The following is a 15519-nucleotide window of genomic DNA, read 5'->3' on the forward strand; positions in this document are numbered from 1 at the left end:
AGTCCATGGAATTTTGAATGACCACGAGCCCAGTGAGAGTCGTGGGCACGCTGTCATCTGTGTGGGCAGGATGGCTCATAACAGCGGTGGGTGCCAGCTTCTGTCCCCTTGATTTCTTCAGCCTCAAATTAGCTTTCCAGGCTGGGGTGGGGAGAGGAGCACCGCTGGGTATGTGCTGCCCCCTGGTGGTGTAGCTGCAGTGGTGGGCTGAGCATGCTGCGGCTTGTCTGCAGGAACACAATGTGAGGTGATGATAATGATGATAATGATGATGGAGTCTTGGCGGCCACCACTCATTGGGCTTGTGCTTTACATATATTCTCTGTAGTCCTGACCAAGGCACCTTCCTTACGATCCCATGTTGAAGGTGAAGAGGCTAAGCCTTCAGATCGAAGTTTAACTCCTTGCACAACTTCAGAATGAAACATTTGCAAAGGTGGACAGGATGTTGCCTTATGCCTAGTTACTTCAATAGATGCTAAAAACCCATCATGAACTGTGATTTTAAAAAATATAATAAGTGTCCTCCAAGTCAGGGGAATGTTTTATTTTGAAGCTCATCGTCACTGACAGCTGAATGCACACTCCAAATGTTGTCTAGGTATCTTGTCCAACTCCGGGCCCCCCAAAAAGCGCCACAAAGGGTGGTCTCCAGAATCCCCATCAGCTACAGAAGGTGGCTACCCCCAGGGTGGTCGGAGCAGAGCTAAGTATGGTAAGTGACCAGAACTTGCCAAAAACCCAAGGCTTGGGTGCGCTGCTGGTGGGGTAGGGTGTACATGCGTGTGTGTGCACTTCTCTGTGTGTGTGCACTTCTCTGTGTGTGTGCACTTCTCTGTGTGTGCTGGCGAGGAATTGGAGGGAGGCTGACTTAGGTACAACTGAAGGCTCTCTCTCGCAGGTATTAGAGTTGCTTAACAAAGCCCAGGATCCCAGCACGGTAGTGAGCTCCCTGACCTGAAAAGAATTTAAAAAGGAGCTTGCCTGTCACTTTTCAGGGATAGTGAAGAGGAGCCTGGGTCCTTTGGTGGGGATGGTTGGACCCAGTGACCTTAAAGATGCTTTTGACCTCAGAAACTTATGATCCCAGGACTTGGTGGGGGGCGGGGAAGGGTCGAGGTGCGTCTTCCTAATGCTCTCGCATGTTTGCAGAGAATGCGGTCATGTCCTGCGTGCCCCAGGCCAGCTTGGCGGGACCAGCTTCAGTCACCTTTCCCGTGGTGGCCTCCGGAGAACCGGTGTCTGTCCCCGACAACTTGCTGAAAATATGCAAGGCCAAGCCAGTGATATTTAAAGGCAAGCAGCGCCGTGCAGCATGGTGGAGCTGGGGGGGGGGGGCGGTGTGTGTGGGGGGGGGAGGCTGGGGCTGGAAGAACGTGCGACAAACAGGCAGCAGGCTGGCATCTTCCAGTCTGAGTCCGAGGTGTCCCGAGCGCTCACTGAGACTCCTTCCAGGACAGGGAAAGACCTGAGCAGACCCTTCCCATCACGGGGGAGCCCCCAGTCCGACGCCAGCAGTTAGAGAGCTTCTTGATTTTGCACTACAGGTCCAAGTGAAATGATTCCAAGTGCTGTTCACTTGCTTGTACATGTGTTTTTTCCTTCCTCACTCACTCAGCCTCACTGAGCTCCTGCCACGGCCACAGGCTCGGGGCTGAGCACCAAGGGCTAGAGACGGAGCCTCGGCCTCTTGCCGATTGACGGGACTGGGAGCCCCGCCCGATCTGGGGGTGGCCCTGCTCTCACCCTCTGCCACTGGTCTTTTTGACGATGGATCCTATGTCTGGGTGGGCAAAGATAGCCATGGTCACCCGTGGGGAGCGGGACATACAACCAGACTTGACTCTGTGTTGGGTCAGTGGCTAGTGTACGCTTCATGGAGGCTGATTTTGGCCTCAGTGAAAGAAATCCCTTCTTCTTACAAAGCGGGAGACCTTGACTTGTGAGGACTGGGCAGGGCTAGTTGGGTGGCACCCCCGGTGCTGGTCAACACTGTACTTGGCACTGTGTTTGGGGGCCCCCGGTGGTGGTGGTGCCCAGACGTGTTGACCAGCAGGTGCTGCTGCTCCCCCACAGGCCACGGGAACTTCCCTTACCTGTGTGGGAACCTGAATGACGTCGTGGTAAGCCCGCTCCTGCACACCTGCTACCAGAGCTCCCAGTCCCTGTCTCGGTTGCACGAGCAGTACGGGGCCCCCACCCCGCAGCCCATCTCGGAGGAGATGCAGCTCCTGCTCACCGTGTACTACCTGGTCCAGCTGGGTGAGTCCCCGCGCTGCCCGTGAGCCTGTGCTGGGTCACCACTGGAGGTGGGGAGTTCTGGGCCTTCCTCGCTGACTGGCGCTGTGGAGACTGGCTCTGGATGGTGGAAATGAAAGACAGGCCACGGGCTGACAGGTGTTACCGGGGGCTGCAGTGGTCACCACTCTGAAGACCAGGGAGGGCTTACAATAGGTCGGAATGTATGGATATAGTTAAAAAACAATTGACCTGAGAGCTGAGTGAAGGCTGATTATTGACCCTTGGGCGTGGGTGTATGGAAGTGACTGGCAACCTCGGGGTGCTGGATGAGGGGCGTGGGGACAGTAGCCACATGGGGGCAGTTGGAGGAAGCTAGCATGGCGACCATGGACAGCTCTCCCAGGGGGCTTTGCCTGGAGGGGAGGGACAGTTCTGGAAGGGGATGTGGGCCCAGGGAAAAGGCGTTAAACCTGGCACATAAACAGCTACCATATTTTTGGACTATTAGATGCACACCCTCACCCCTAATTTGGGGATGTGGGGGCACCTGAGGTGAGAGGGGCATGTGGGGCGTGGGGCACATGGAGGGTGTGGGGCACAGGGGGGCGTGGGACAGGCACTGAAGCGCCTTCCGCCCACCCTGCATTGCCAGCGGCCGACCAGGTGCCCCTGATGGAGGACCTGGAGCAGATCTTCCTGCGCTCCTGGCGTGAGTCGTACCTGATGGAGATCCGGCAGTACCAGCAGGCGGCGCCGCAGCCCTTCCCACCCACGCCCAGTGCCGTGGCGCCGGTCTCCTCTGCACAGCTGCCCTGGCTGGCCGGCCTGGCCGCCAGCTCCTGCAATGACAGTGTGCACGTCATCGAGTGCGCCTACTCCCTGGCGGAGGGGCTCTCTGAGATGTTCCGGCTGCTCATCGAGGGCAAGCTGGCCAAGACCAACTACGTGGTGATCATCTGCGCCTGCCGGAACTCGGCCATCGACTCCTGCATCGCCGTCACCGGTGAGGCTCTGCACCACCCAGCTGCCGAGAAGCAGCTCTGGGGGTCTCCCAGTCGCTCTCATTGGCGGTTCTGCCCTCTTAATGCCGGGGTTGGCAGCGGCAGTGGGTGGGAGCTGAGTACCGAGGGCCCCCTCCTCCTGGTGCCAGCGCTAAGCACCCTGGGTCGTGAACTCAGTGAAAATTCTAACCCCCACTCCCATCGGGGCGACTTGGGAGTCTGGACAGGCCTGTAAAAACCTGGCTTCTGCGCGCACCTGGCGATGTGATTGGCTCCTTAGAGACAGTCTCTTCCACTACCTAATGGAGATTTAAGGAGTGGCCCTGTTGTGCCGTGTGGGTTAATGAGTTCATTAACTAGTGATGAAAACACTTACTGAAGCCCTCCTCCATGCAGCCACAGCCAGGGGCTGGGGACACGGGATGGAGCGTGTGCCCTGGGCGGGAAGTCAGACCCCAAATCCAGCACAGAACCTGGCAGGTGGGAGGGCAATGGAGTAGAGGGTTTTAGTTAGGGGTTCTGGCTCCTAAGGGGGTCAGGAGAGCCTCTCTAATGGGGTGTCTTAGAAGCAGGGGTGTGAGGAATGGGGAAGCAATGCCAACAAGGGCAGGTGCGGGGCTCCCAAGACCGTGGGGCAGCAGGCTGTGCCTGGTGAGTTGAAGGGACCGCGGGCTGGCCAGGACTGTGGGGCCGTGCAGAGCCCTGAAGGCCGGGCCAGGACTCCGGATCTTTCCCTGTGCGAGCTCTTTGGACCAGAGAAGAGATGTGATCTGACTTTCTGTTCAGGGGGACTTGCTCGGCGTGTGTGGACAATAGACTGGGGGTGGAGGTGACTGGGCTGCTGGGAGTGGGCGGAGCCTCGGTGGGAGTGAAGACTGAGGGACCCCCCCCAGGAGTGGGGCCTGGGTCACCAGCCTCCTGCGGGGACTGTCTATCAAGACGGGAAGAGGTTCTAAACTTAAACCTGAAATCTTTGTGTGTTTAAAAATAATAAAAAAAAAACCCTCACATTGTTCCTGGGCAACAACCCAGTTGTCTTGCACCACCTTTGATGCTAACCTCATTCCGTAATTTTTACGTGACATTGACTTTCGCTGTACTGGGCATTGGGCTGAGTGTCTTACAAACAGGGTCTTGTGTCATCCGTGCCACCGTCCCACGAAGGGGGTACTCCCGTGAGCCCCGTGCTCCGGAGGGGGACGCTGGGTGTGGCAGGGCTCGGCAACACACCCCAGGTCAGCGGGCATCAGGTCCCACGGCCGGTACTCTGGGTGTGCCCCTCAGGACCCCACCTGGGGCAGGGGCCGGGTGTGGGGGAGGGCGGAGGAGAAGAGATGCAGGCACCGAGCCGCCGTCAAGGAGCTGGTTCTCAGCAGGGGCCCCATGAGAGTCCGTTGCGTGTTTTCCAGGGAAACACCAAGCCCGCATTCTCTCCGAGAGCCTCCTCAGCCCCGCGGAGTACCAGAAGGAGGTCACTTATGAGCTGGTTACGGGCAGAGTGGACTCCTTGGGGGCCTTTTTCAGCACCCTCTGTCCAGGTAGGCCTGCAGTGGGACAGGTGCAAATTCCCGCGTGAACCACACAGATATAAAGACACAGGGAGGGAGGTCACGGTGGAGCCCGTCCCTCCTGGGGCTGCCCTGGATTCGCACCTGCGGGGCGGCCTCTGGTCTGTGAGTCAGCGTCTGTGGCCCCGGCTGGCGTGGCCCCTCTGGTGTGGTCCCTGCCACCTTCTTGCACTGTCTGTGGCTTCTCCGGGGCTTTGTGGTTTCGGCCTTTTGGGGGCACGTGAGGGTCTTGAGCCTGTTCCTTTGTGCCCCTCTCTCCACACCACTCCCACCTCCCCCTCTGAACTGCTTGCAGCTTCTCGCAGGAGCAGCGTGTTCGCTGGGCCCCGTTCTGTGGGTGCTGTGCTGCGTGCATCCTTCTCTGATCTTTGCCTGGCGACTCACCCCCTGGACTCGCGCATAGTCCCAGAAACCTTCTCCAGGACGGGCTTAGACCCTTTCCTCGCTCTGTCCTTCTGTCTTTGTTCCTTCTGTCCCGGCACCTGTGCGTCACAGTGTAATTTCCTTACCAGGTCTGGACTCCTGGATAGGATGGGTCCCGTCGTCTTTGTCTCTTAACCTGGGCCCAGTGTGGTTCCTGATGCATTGTGGGCATTTCCCAGTGTCTGCTCCGGTTCACGAACTCGTTTCTGTTACTCTGTTTTGGGCAGAGGGCGACATTGACATTTTGCTGGACAAATTTCATCAGGAAAGTCAAGGCCACATTTCTTCTTCACTCACTGCCGCCTCTGTCACCAAATCAGCGTCCCTGGATGTCGGCGGGGCCCCAGCTTGCACAAGTGAGTGGTGAGGAGCTGGTGGCCGGGGTCTGGGCCAGCGAGGCCATGTCCGAGGACCCCGGGGCTACCAGGGGGCAACGTGAAGAGCACATCTAGAGGCCAGGGCTCCTCTGGAGCATCACACGAGACCTGACGTGTAACTTTGATTCCAGTGCGTAACAACAGGTCATTTACCCGGAAATAAACATCCGTAGGGTTTTCCTGAGAGTGCAGTTCTCTGTTGGACTTCATCTCATCAACGTGCTGTTGAAAATATCTATTCCCACTAAGTCCCTGAAGTCGTCTCCTTGACAACGCGCGCCCTCTTCCGAATCCCAAAGTCAGCCAGCTTCCCCAGGATGCCGCCCTCGTCCCCTGCCGGTGGAGCAGGTCCCAGCCTCTGAGTTCCCCGAGGGTAGTTCATCCTCGGGTGATTAAATGGGGGGACTGGTGTGTGAGATGACACCTGGAACCAGCCCGGAGCAGGCCCCCGGGAACTCTTGGTGTGTCTTCCCTTTCCCTGTGGCCTCGTGCACGAGACCAGGGTGCACTGTGTCCTTCCCCAGCAGAGGTCCAGGGCCGTGGCCCTCTGCTCCCGGCGCCTCACCCCCACGGCTCTGGTTCCAGGTTACAGCCTGGAGCCACCCCACATCCGGCCCTTCCAGCTGGCCGTGGCCCAGAAGCTGCTCTCCCACGTGTGCTCAATCGCCGATTCCAGCACCCAGAATCTGGACTTAGGATCCTTCGAGAAGGTGGACTTCCTGATTTGCATCCCGCCCTCAGAAGTGACCTACCAGCAGATGCTGTTCCATGTCTGGCATTCGGGTATGGGGCCTCCTGGGCGGGCTGGGTGTCAGCGGCGGGGGAAGTTCGGTTAAGGTCGCACTGGGGTTCGGACAGCCGTCTTCGCTGCCGACGGGGGCAGGGCAAGAATTATTGCCCCGGTTTGTGGACCGTGAAACTGGTGCTGGGAAGCAGCGACTCACCCGGGACTTTGCTCTCTGCTCAGGGGAGAACCAGCTTGGGTTCTCGCCGTGTCCCTCGCGGGTCGATGACCCGTGTGTCGATATCCTGCGTGGACGTGCTTTCCCTGTTCTTTCAAGGGGACTGAATGCAAACTACATGGAGTCAGTTCTCAAAGGAGTCCCTCTGGTCCACCCTATGTCCTGGTGGCATCCAGGCTGGGAGATGACCTTGCAGGGCCTGGGGGTCCTTCCGGTCTCTCTGTTTCCAGGCCTGGGATCAGCCATTCCCTGGAGCCGGCTCGGCTGTGTCCCCTGGGCGGGCTGTCCCTGCACAGCTGGTGTAACCCTGTCACTTGTGTGGGGCCTGCTTCCTGACTCGCCCATGTCCCACGCAGCCCTGCAGCCCAGGGCCGAGCACAGCGCCAGCCATGCACGCCAGGGGTCCACGGAGTGGATGAAAGGGGCGACAGTGTGTGTGACACACTCACTCGTGCGTGTTCACTCTGTCGCAGGGGTTCTGCTGGAGCTGGGCTTGGAAAAGGAGTGCGTGAGCAAGCAGCAGGTGGAGCAGCACGTGCTGAAGCTCGATGCCAACGCGCAGACCAAATTCAAGTCCTTCCTGCAAAACTCCTTCCAGAACCCGCACACGCTCTTCATCCTCATCCACGACCACGCCCACTGGGATCTCGTGAGGTTCGCGTGACTTGGGCAGGTGGCAGGGTTGACACGCTTATTCTTTGAGACAGTATGGATGACGTGGGGGACTGTGTCTCAGCCCTCGAAAGACGAGGGCAGTGGGGTTTGACATCGGTGACAGGCGCCGTGGCTGTGGTGCAGAACCTTCAAGCTGGGCATTGTCTCGGGCATCCAATGCCTCCTCTGAATGGTACGGTGTGGAAACTGAGGCCACAGAAGGGACGTGTCATGCTTGATGTGGTCACAGCACTGGGTGCGGGTGCTCACAGCAGAGCCTGCCCGGAACCAAGGCCCTGAATTGCACAAGGAGAAGCATTGTTGGTTTCCTGCCCAGCAGCCCGACCCCAGACTAGTGCGTCAGGGATCCCAGCAGGGGGGAGTTAGCCCCGGCCCCTTCCTGACGGAGGCCCGTTGGCTGTGGGACCTTGGGTCTCAGCAGGCACCATCCTCCTTCAAGACAGGCGTTGCATGTCCGTCCGTCCATCTGAATTGAGTAGAGAAGTTGGAGAGGACCGGTCACCTCCGCGAGACGGGCCTGGGTGTTGTGCATTTAGACCCTGCCCCTGACGTGGCCGAGGACGGGGAGGAAGGTCTGGGGTCGGGTTATGGTGGAAGGCTGTGATTTAGCACGGAGTCAGAAGTTTAGGGCTGCCTGGAGCCTTAGAGATCACCATCCAGGTAAATGGCTCCCAACCCGGGCCAGGGTATGGGCCTGGGGAAATCGGAGCATCCTGAATTATATAACAGGAGGGTCCATTTTGAACATTTATTTTGAGGGTAGGCTTCTCGCCCATAAGGTGAGTTTCTAGTTCTTGTTATTGCCCTAGACTTGCAGGTGAGGGGGCTGAGGCTGTTGTTCCGCAGAGCAATCGGCCCTTGTCTCCTAGGCCCCCGTCTAGAAGGCTACCACTCCATTCCTACACTTCTTAGAGATCCTCACTCGAGGACATGCCTACTGACATTAAAGGGGGGAGAGAGGGGGAGGAACAGGGACTGCCTGCCTCTCACACGGGCCTGGACCGGGGCTCAAACCCATGACTGCTCGGCTTACAGGTCGATGCCCCAACAAGGGAACCACACCAGCCAGGGCTCCATTTCAATGCTTTTAAACTGAGTACAGCAACCTGCCCTTTACACGTTCCTTGGATTGTTTCAGAGTCAGCAGGCCTTCGGGGAAAAGAGTTTAAGGAGATGGGTAACAGATTGGGCCAAGGGAGAAAGGGTGGTCCCGCAAACACTCCTGGGTGACAATCGTCATTTGGGGAGGGCGGGTGCATTGTGTCCCCTGCAGGAAACCCTCTGTAGACAGTGTCCCGGCCGAGCTGTCAGTTAGTAACTGGCACCAGGGGTGCCCTGGACGGGTGTCTGCAGCAAAGTCCTTTAAGAAACGTCTGTTTTTCTTGTCATGGGCAGAGCTATGCACCTTGATGGTTGGCAGTGTTGGGGGGCTATTTATGAGCATATTAACTGCTCGATCCTGTGCAGGCATAGGTCGGGGTTACCCATTCCACTGACAGTCCCGTCTCCCCACTTCCTCCCTCAGCAGCGCCGTCCATAACCTCTGCTCCCAGAGCGGCCCGTCTGCGGGATGGGTGGACCGACTGCTCAACTGCAGGGAGGTGAAGGAGGCCCCCAACATCGTGACCCTGCACGTGACCTCTTTCCCTTACGCGCTGCAGACACAGCACACCCTCATCAGCCCCTACAACGAGATCCACTGGCCGGCTTCCCACAGTGACGTGAGTGCCGCCCCTGCCGCAGCCGCAGCCGGGAGGAAGTCTCTTCAGCAGGGATGCTGGTTAACGAGGGTGCCTGGAGGTCCCAGGGGTGCCAGCTCCTTGGGTCTTTAATTTGACCCAGGGCTAGGTTTCAACCCTCCTTGCTGTTCAGGAACATTCCCAGAATCCATCGGTTGGCTTCCTCATCTTAGAACAGAGAAGGTTTTGCCCAGCAGCCTCAAAACTGTCCCTGTTTGTCCTGTCCCGTGTCCGTGAGCCGGGAGGCTCAGCATCTCCTTCTGAGACTGAATGCGCGCCCACGAAACCCAAGAACTTGCCCTTTCTCATCCGAACAGAAGTTCGCCGCAGCTCCCGTGACTCGAGGGGTCTGGGTGGTCAGGTGCCAGTTGATGGCACAAGGAGTCAGCAAGCGGCAGTTTTCTGGGCTTGTTTGGGGTGTCCCAGGGTCACCTGAGGAGCTTTTAAAGATCCCAAGCTTGGCCGCTGTCCAGTGGATTCGGCCTCAGTGGTGGCGAGTTGGCACTTGTTTGTGTGGTGTTCGCCCTGAGCCGGGTGGGCCCGGTCCGAGGGCTCCATCACATGAACTCATTTCAGACACAAAAGCTGGGAGGATTTGATTTACAGATTGGGGCGGGGGTGGGGCTGGGCCACTTGTCAAACCACACAGCTAAGAAGGGGCAGCCAGGTGTGACCCAGTCGGCTGGCTCCGAGGCCCTCCCACCCCGCACTGAACCACGGGCTGTTTGAGGCTGAAGTCCATGTCTTTGTAATTGTATCAACCTCCCTGACCTTGCTCTGGCATTTGGGAAGCTCCGATGTTAGTTTGGGAGGGACTGTATGTCAGTGTGAATAAAATTGGTTGGATGGATATATTTTTCCTGTCAATTTTAATAATAGTGGAATGCAAGATGGTGGACTGTTCATAAAGCCAGCTCAGGTTGTTGGAGAGAAGCAGTTTTAACAACAAAAGCTGCATGTTGAAAGAAAGATAAAGCTGGTTTTCTTTGCAAACATGCTGGGGTCAATGAATGGAAAAGCCCTGACTCATGGGGTCACGCTGGCCTTTAAGTGTGGAGCACTCTGTGCTCCAGGCCTGCAGAGGATAGAGTGAAATGCCTCCAGGGGACAGCAGAGCCAGCACAGTTCAGCCAGGATGCCCGCCAGGGCGCCCAGCATGTGACCCTCTCAAGTCTCCACAGATGTGACGCTTGAGTGACCAGCGCTCTTCTCTGCCTTAGGGTATGGACTTGTATCCCGAGAGTAAGAAGTACTTCGGGCTGTCAGAGTTCATCGAGTCGACCCTTTCGGGACACAGCCTCCCCTTGCTCAGATATGACAGTTCCTTCGAGGCCATGGTCACCGCGTTGGGTAAAAGGTACGCATCCCTCTTTGCAGTTCCTAGCGTGGCCCAGTGGTCAAGTGCAAGTTGAGGTGGGTGCAGCCAGGCAGCTCCAGAATGGGACTCACCCTGGGTGACTCGGTCCCTCCAGCAAAGGGACCTGGTTTATTTTGTGTCCTGTGTTTTGGGCCAGTGACGCCTGTCATACTGTCACTCCAGAAAACCCCAGAGACGAGAATGGGCAGGAGGACGCTGGAACTCGGGACTGCGTGTGGGAGACCTAAGGGAGGGAACAACATGGGTGGGGAGATACCAGAAGGTCTAAAGGTGGCGATGATGGCCGTCCCAGCCCGCTCCAGGTTTTATTTCCTTTGAGCCACTTGCTGTCCCAAGAGGCTCACTTTTACAATCTTAGTCCTCACTGCTTCTCTGAGCCCGTGGATGTGCTTGTCCCCGTTCTGCAAATACACAGAGGCTCAGTGAGACACCGTGACTCTCTCTGACCACGTGTCTCATGAGGGACAGGGCTGCTGGAGAAGGCAGAGCCAGTTGGATGTGACAGCTTGCCCTTTGACCCCTGTCACAGTGGAGCTCTGAGGCAGGTGCTCCTGCTGCCCTTTTACAGATGAGGAAACAGAGGCCCGGGAGGTCAAGTGATCGTGACACCACATAGTTCCTACATTGCAAAGCCCGGCCCGAGTTTGCAGACTAACACATTGTCCGGGGAAATGGGCGGGCCCTGCTGCTGGGGGTGGGTGGAGCTGGGCTCCGCCACTGGCCCTCGTGCACCTCGTTTTTCACGCTTGCCCACAGAGGGATCCAATCAGACTTGTGCTTCTCAAACTGTGTTCCAGGGTATGCTGCTCTGGCTGGATACTAATAGGCCTTGGCCAAAAGGGGTTCCATGGTCACACATGTTTGAGAAACCTCCCATTGAACCAAAGAATTTCTTTTTCATGAGCGTCCATGTGCCAGGGAGGCCATAAGTCTCGAGGAGATGGCCGGAGTGTGTGGCACCCCCAGTATCTCCTGGAATGAGGGTCCTTCACAGCGCCCTTTGAGAAACCTAATACCTTTGCTACCTCGGAGCACCTTGATGCTGACGGGTTTAACCAGGCCACTTCTGCAGCTCTGGACAGGCAGCTGAACACTCATGAACTTGCTGAGGGAGGAAGCTGTGGCATTGTCCCCAAGGCTGTGAGAGCTGACCTTGGCCCTGCCCTGCTCTGTGCTCACTCAGCCTGGTCTTGCAGTGAGCGTGCGTGGGGTGCCGAGGGAACTGCTGTCCCCCGAGCCGAGTTGAGTGCAGTCACTTCCCACCATGCTGGGGGTGGGGAGGAGAGGGTGCTGCTGCCTACTCACCATCCTGCCCTTCTGACCTCGCTCAAGGTGATGGGGCCACCAGAGCTGGGGCAGTAATGTGGGGCAGGGGACACAGTGTGCTCTGCACTCTGCCTTCTTCTTTCCTTCCTTGGCACTGCAGGGCCAGGGCAAAGCAGCCAGAGTCCCTTGGCAGCACAGTCTGTGGAGCAGTGTGGTTTTCCTGGGTAGCTTCGGTAGTGGCAGCTGGCCTGGCCAACCCCAGTCTGTGGGACCCGTTGGGTGGTGGAAGTGCTCGGAGAAAGAATGAAGAAGAGGCAGGGGCAGGTCTCAGAGATGCTGTCAGAAGGCCGGCTGGCTCCCCGCCTTCCCCACCCGTCGGGGGACGTGGCCACGGGAAGGTTCCCGACTTTGCAGGTCAAGAGATTACTTTGTCTTTGCTTCAAATGGTTCTTAGTGAGCAGGCTCATTCCAGCGAAATGCACTCAGAGGGGTGCTGTGTCTAAACTGGGTGTTGTCGTCTGTGCTCCTGCTGGGAAACACGCGACCTCCGTTCTGGAGTCTGTTCCAGAGCTGCTCCAGCCGTGCGCCTGCCAGGGTTTGGGGTGGGGGGCCACCACCGCCGCATGACCCTGTGTAGTGACCATGGCTTCTAGGCAGAGCACTGGGCCTCCTGTTTCGACTGGACGTGTTCTGATTTGTCACTCACTCTCAAAGTCAATCACGTTTAGTTACAGTGCCACGAACTATGAACATGCTGTCCTTGAGGGGAATGACTGACGTGCCTTTAGGACGACCTCCCGAATCTGGGGTCTGTGGCGGCTGCACTCACACAGCGACCGCTGGCGGTTCTGCCCCTCCTGGCAAATGGCCTAACTCGGGGAAGGACACACGAAGCTGGTTATGGACCAGGCAGGCATTTTATTCATATGTCTGTTCATTCATTGAACAACTATTTACTGAAACACCAGCAATGACAGACCCGTCCTTGTGTTTCCTAGCTGGACACGCTGAAGCGGGAAGGCTTCTATCTCAGGTTCCGAACAGCCAGTGTCAAAAGATGTGTGACAGGGCTGTGACCTGGGCGTGGTGCAGGGTTGACCTGGGTTGTGACCTGGGTGACCTGCTTGCTATGCACAGGCCTCCTCCCCGCCTGGAGCTGCACGGACGGCCTGGGGAGGGCTCACGGCCGGTCTCTCTGCTCAGGTTCCCGCACCTGCACAGTGCCGTCATCAGGACCTTCGTCCTGGTGCAGCACTACGCGGCCGCCATGATGGCGGTGAGCGGCCTCTCGCAGATGAAGAGCTACACCTCGGTGGAGACGCTGGAGATCACCCAGAACCTCCTCAACGCACCCAAGCAGTGCCCCTGTGGCCACGGGCTCATGGTCCTGCTGCGGGTACCCTGCTCGCCGCTGGCGGCCCTGGCCTACGAGCGCCTGGCCCACGTGAGGGCGCGGCTGGCGCTGGAGCAGCACTTCGAGATCATCCTGGGCAACCCCAGCTCTGGCCTCACCGTCGGGAAGCACTTTGTGAAGCAGCTCAAGGTGGGCGCTCTCCCCAGGGGCAGGTGGGGTCATGGAGGTCTGGGAGTGGGGTGGGCGGGGACGGACTGGTGACAAACTCCTTAATGTTGTATCCTCCATGGCCTCTCCGTGCCTTGCCGCCCCTCCTGCTACCTCTCTGGCCAGGTCTCCACCTGCACCTTTCAGTCCAGAGGTACCAAACTACCGATGCAACCCCCCCTTGCTGCCCTCCTCCTGCCCCTACTCACTATCTTGCTGTTTCAAACTCCTGAGGTGCAGCGTGCTTCTGTGTTCCTGGGGGTGTGTCTCTTTTCCTTTGCTCAGCCGATATCTGTCAGCCTGTGGGGCTCCACGGGGTGTCCTTTCCCCTTTCAGCAAGCTGCCCCTCCCACACACCTGGGGCTGCTTTGGTGTTCTGTGCCCTCTGGCTCCTCCCCCAGGCGATGGGTGGAGGGCGGAAACCATCCCCAGAGATCTCAGTCTCCCACACTTAGTGCAGTGCCCGGCTTAGAGCAGCTTCTCAGTAAATCTCCGGGTGATGGGAAACACTGAAGTGTTATGTTAGAAGGAATGTTGGAATGGTGACTGAGGAGGAACTGTGAGTGGGAGGCGCATTGCCACAGCAGAGCGACAGTAAAAAACAGGAGACACACTGAGCCCAGGGAGTCAGGGAGCAGGTGTGTCCCGAGCAGCTGACCCACACCAGGAACATGGTGGAGAAGAGGGTGACCTGCTTATCTGCAGTGCAAAGAACGTCCCTTTCTATCAAAGGACACGAGGCAGGGTTTTAAATCAGTGGGAGGCCATCCAGGTTCCCTGGAGCTGGGCTAGCTGCAGAGTCGGGAGTCTTAGGTCTCATTTCTTTTTAATTATCAGCAGATGTGGCAGAATATTGAGGATGCGGAGTGGAGACCTCAGACTTACTTGGAGTTGGAGGGCCTGCCTTGCATCCTAATCTTCAGTGGGATGGACCCACACGGGGAATCCTTACCGAGGTGAGAGGAGGGGGCTCTGCCCCTGGGGTCTTTGAGGAACCTGGGCCCACACCTGGGGCTTCTCTAGGCTGGGCTTCCACCACCCAACTCTAGGGGACTCATTCACATTCACAGTGATTGTAGGTTTGTGTTTTTATGATGACGGTTTTCTAGCTCATGGCAGTGAACTGTAAGACCTGGGACACTTTCCCTAGTTCTCTGCTTGTGAGGGCAGAGTGGGGGCTGTTGCTAGGCTCTGGGTGTAGACCCTGCAGTTTGTCCCCAGGGCAGGGGGGAGGGCTGTCACCCTGATGGGGATGGCCATTCCACTTAGGAAAGTGTTGGATCATCGTGGCTGCGTTTCCTGCTGGTCTGGGGGAGAGCTGGTCCCTCCAGGTTTAGGGCGTGTGCTGGAAGGGGCTGGTGGCTGGTGGCTTCTTGGGAAGAGTTCTTCTGGCTCTCGGGGCTGACTGTCTTGGGGGCCGTGTTCCTGGCCCCCACAGCTGAGCAGACGGCTGCAAGCCCACGTGTCGTCTCCTGGGGACCCCCACAGGCCAACAGACACTCAGGACAGAGGTCCCTGGCTGGGCCTTCAGTCCGGAAGTTGCTGGCATTGGTGGTCACAGGTTGGCTTTTAAAGACTGACTGCACACCCCAGGGCAGAGGAGGCAGCCACGCTCAGTGGCTCTGCCCATCTCTGCTTACGTGACAAAACAGGAGGGGCTGATGTTTTCCGAGTCCCTGCTACACGCTGGCCACCCTCCTAGACCCTTTTCCTGTGCCTCATTTCACTTGACTCATGTAACCCTGGGGGCAGGCATTGGTCCAGGAGCCCCAGGGCAGACAGAGGTTAAGCGCCGGGGCTGCCTGGTTGCCTTCCACTGGGCTGCACCCACGTGGACAGGGGCCTGGGAAGAGGGCTCCAGACCTCTGACTTTGGTTGTTGCTATTTCACAAGGGTGAACGCTTCCATTCCTCAGCTCTGTAAGGGCTCAATGCCTTGATCCGTCTTACACTTGTGCAAGGGCTTATTGGGCATCCTCTCTGTATTGGGCACTGTGCTCGACTTTTGATGTCGCATCGGCCCTGTGCTACACTAGTGCTCCTGTCCTGTTTTGAAGATGAGCTCGTGGAAGGCCATTTGCCCAAGGTCACCCAGCAGCCCGTCACAGTCTCTCTCTTTGAGCCCTGCACTGGCCTGGCCTCTTCCTCTGAGGACCCCACTCCTGGTCGGGGTCTGTCTCCCAGATGGACTCTCATTTCCCATGGGATGGTGACTCGATTGTCATATGTTCCTAACACCTAGCACAGTCCCTGGCACACTTTTATTGTCAATGAATAATTACATACCTAACTGTTACATCCACTCCTCACTTAGGTGGTTATTCACGTT

General features: G+C 57.8%; 1 protein-coding gene across 11 annotated transcripts in view; it reads left to right on the forward strand.

Moving 5' to 3' along the window:
- Positions 1-15519, forward strand: part of GREB1 (growth regulating estrogen receptor binding 1) — a 93322-nt gene that overhangs the window by 57328 nt on the left and 20475 nt on the right. For 7 of the 11 annotated variants that reach the window (XM_053667131.1, XM_053667129.1, XM_053667130.1 and 4 more), the window contains exons 8-19: positions 602-715; positions 1153-1296; positions 2077-2262; positions 2894-3244; positions 4652-4780; positions 5461-5589; positions 6196-6393; positions 7046-7226; positions 8773-8968; positions 10207-10343; positions 12834-13173; positions 14029-14147. In XM_053667131.1, the coding sequence (XP_053523106.1) occupies positions 602-715; positions 1153-1296; positions 2077-2262; positions 2894-3244; positions 4652-4780; positions 5461-5589; positions 6196-6393; positions 7046-7226; positions 8773-8968; positions 10207-10343; positions 12834-13173; positions 14029-14147 (2224 nt within the window). The remainder of the gene's footprint in view (positions 1-601; positions 716-1152; positions 1297-2076; positions 2263-2893; positions 3245-4651; positions 4781-5460; positions 5590-6195; positions 6394-7045; positions 7227-8772; positions 8969-10206; positions 10344-12833; positions 13174-14028; positions 14148-15519) is intronic. The other 4 variants (XM_037151833.2, XM_037151838.2, XM_053667128.1 and 1 more) reach the window with 3 other exon arrangements.

This window comes from Artibeus jamaicensis, unplaced genomic scaffold (assembly GCF_021234435.1).
Source record: "Artibeus jamaicensis isolate MK-2021 breed Jamaican fruit bat unplaced genomic scaffold, CSHL_Jam_final contig_465, whole genome shotgun sequence".
NCBI lineage: Eukaryota > Metazoa > Chordata > Mammalia > Chiroptera > Phyllostomidae > Artibeus > Artibeus jamaicensis.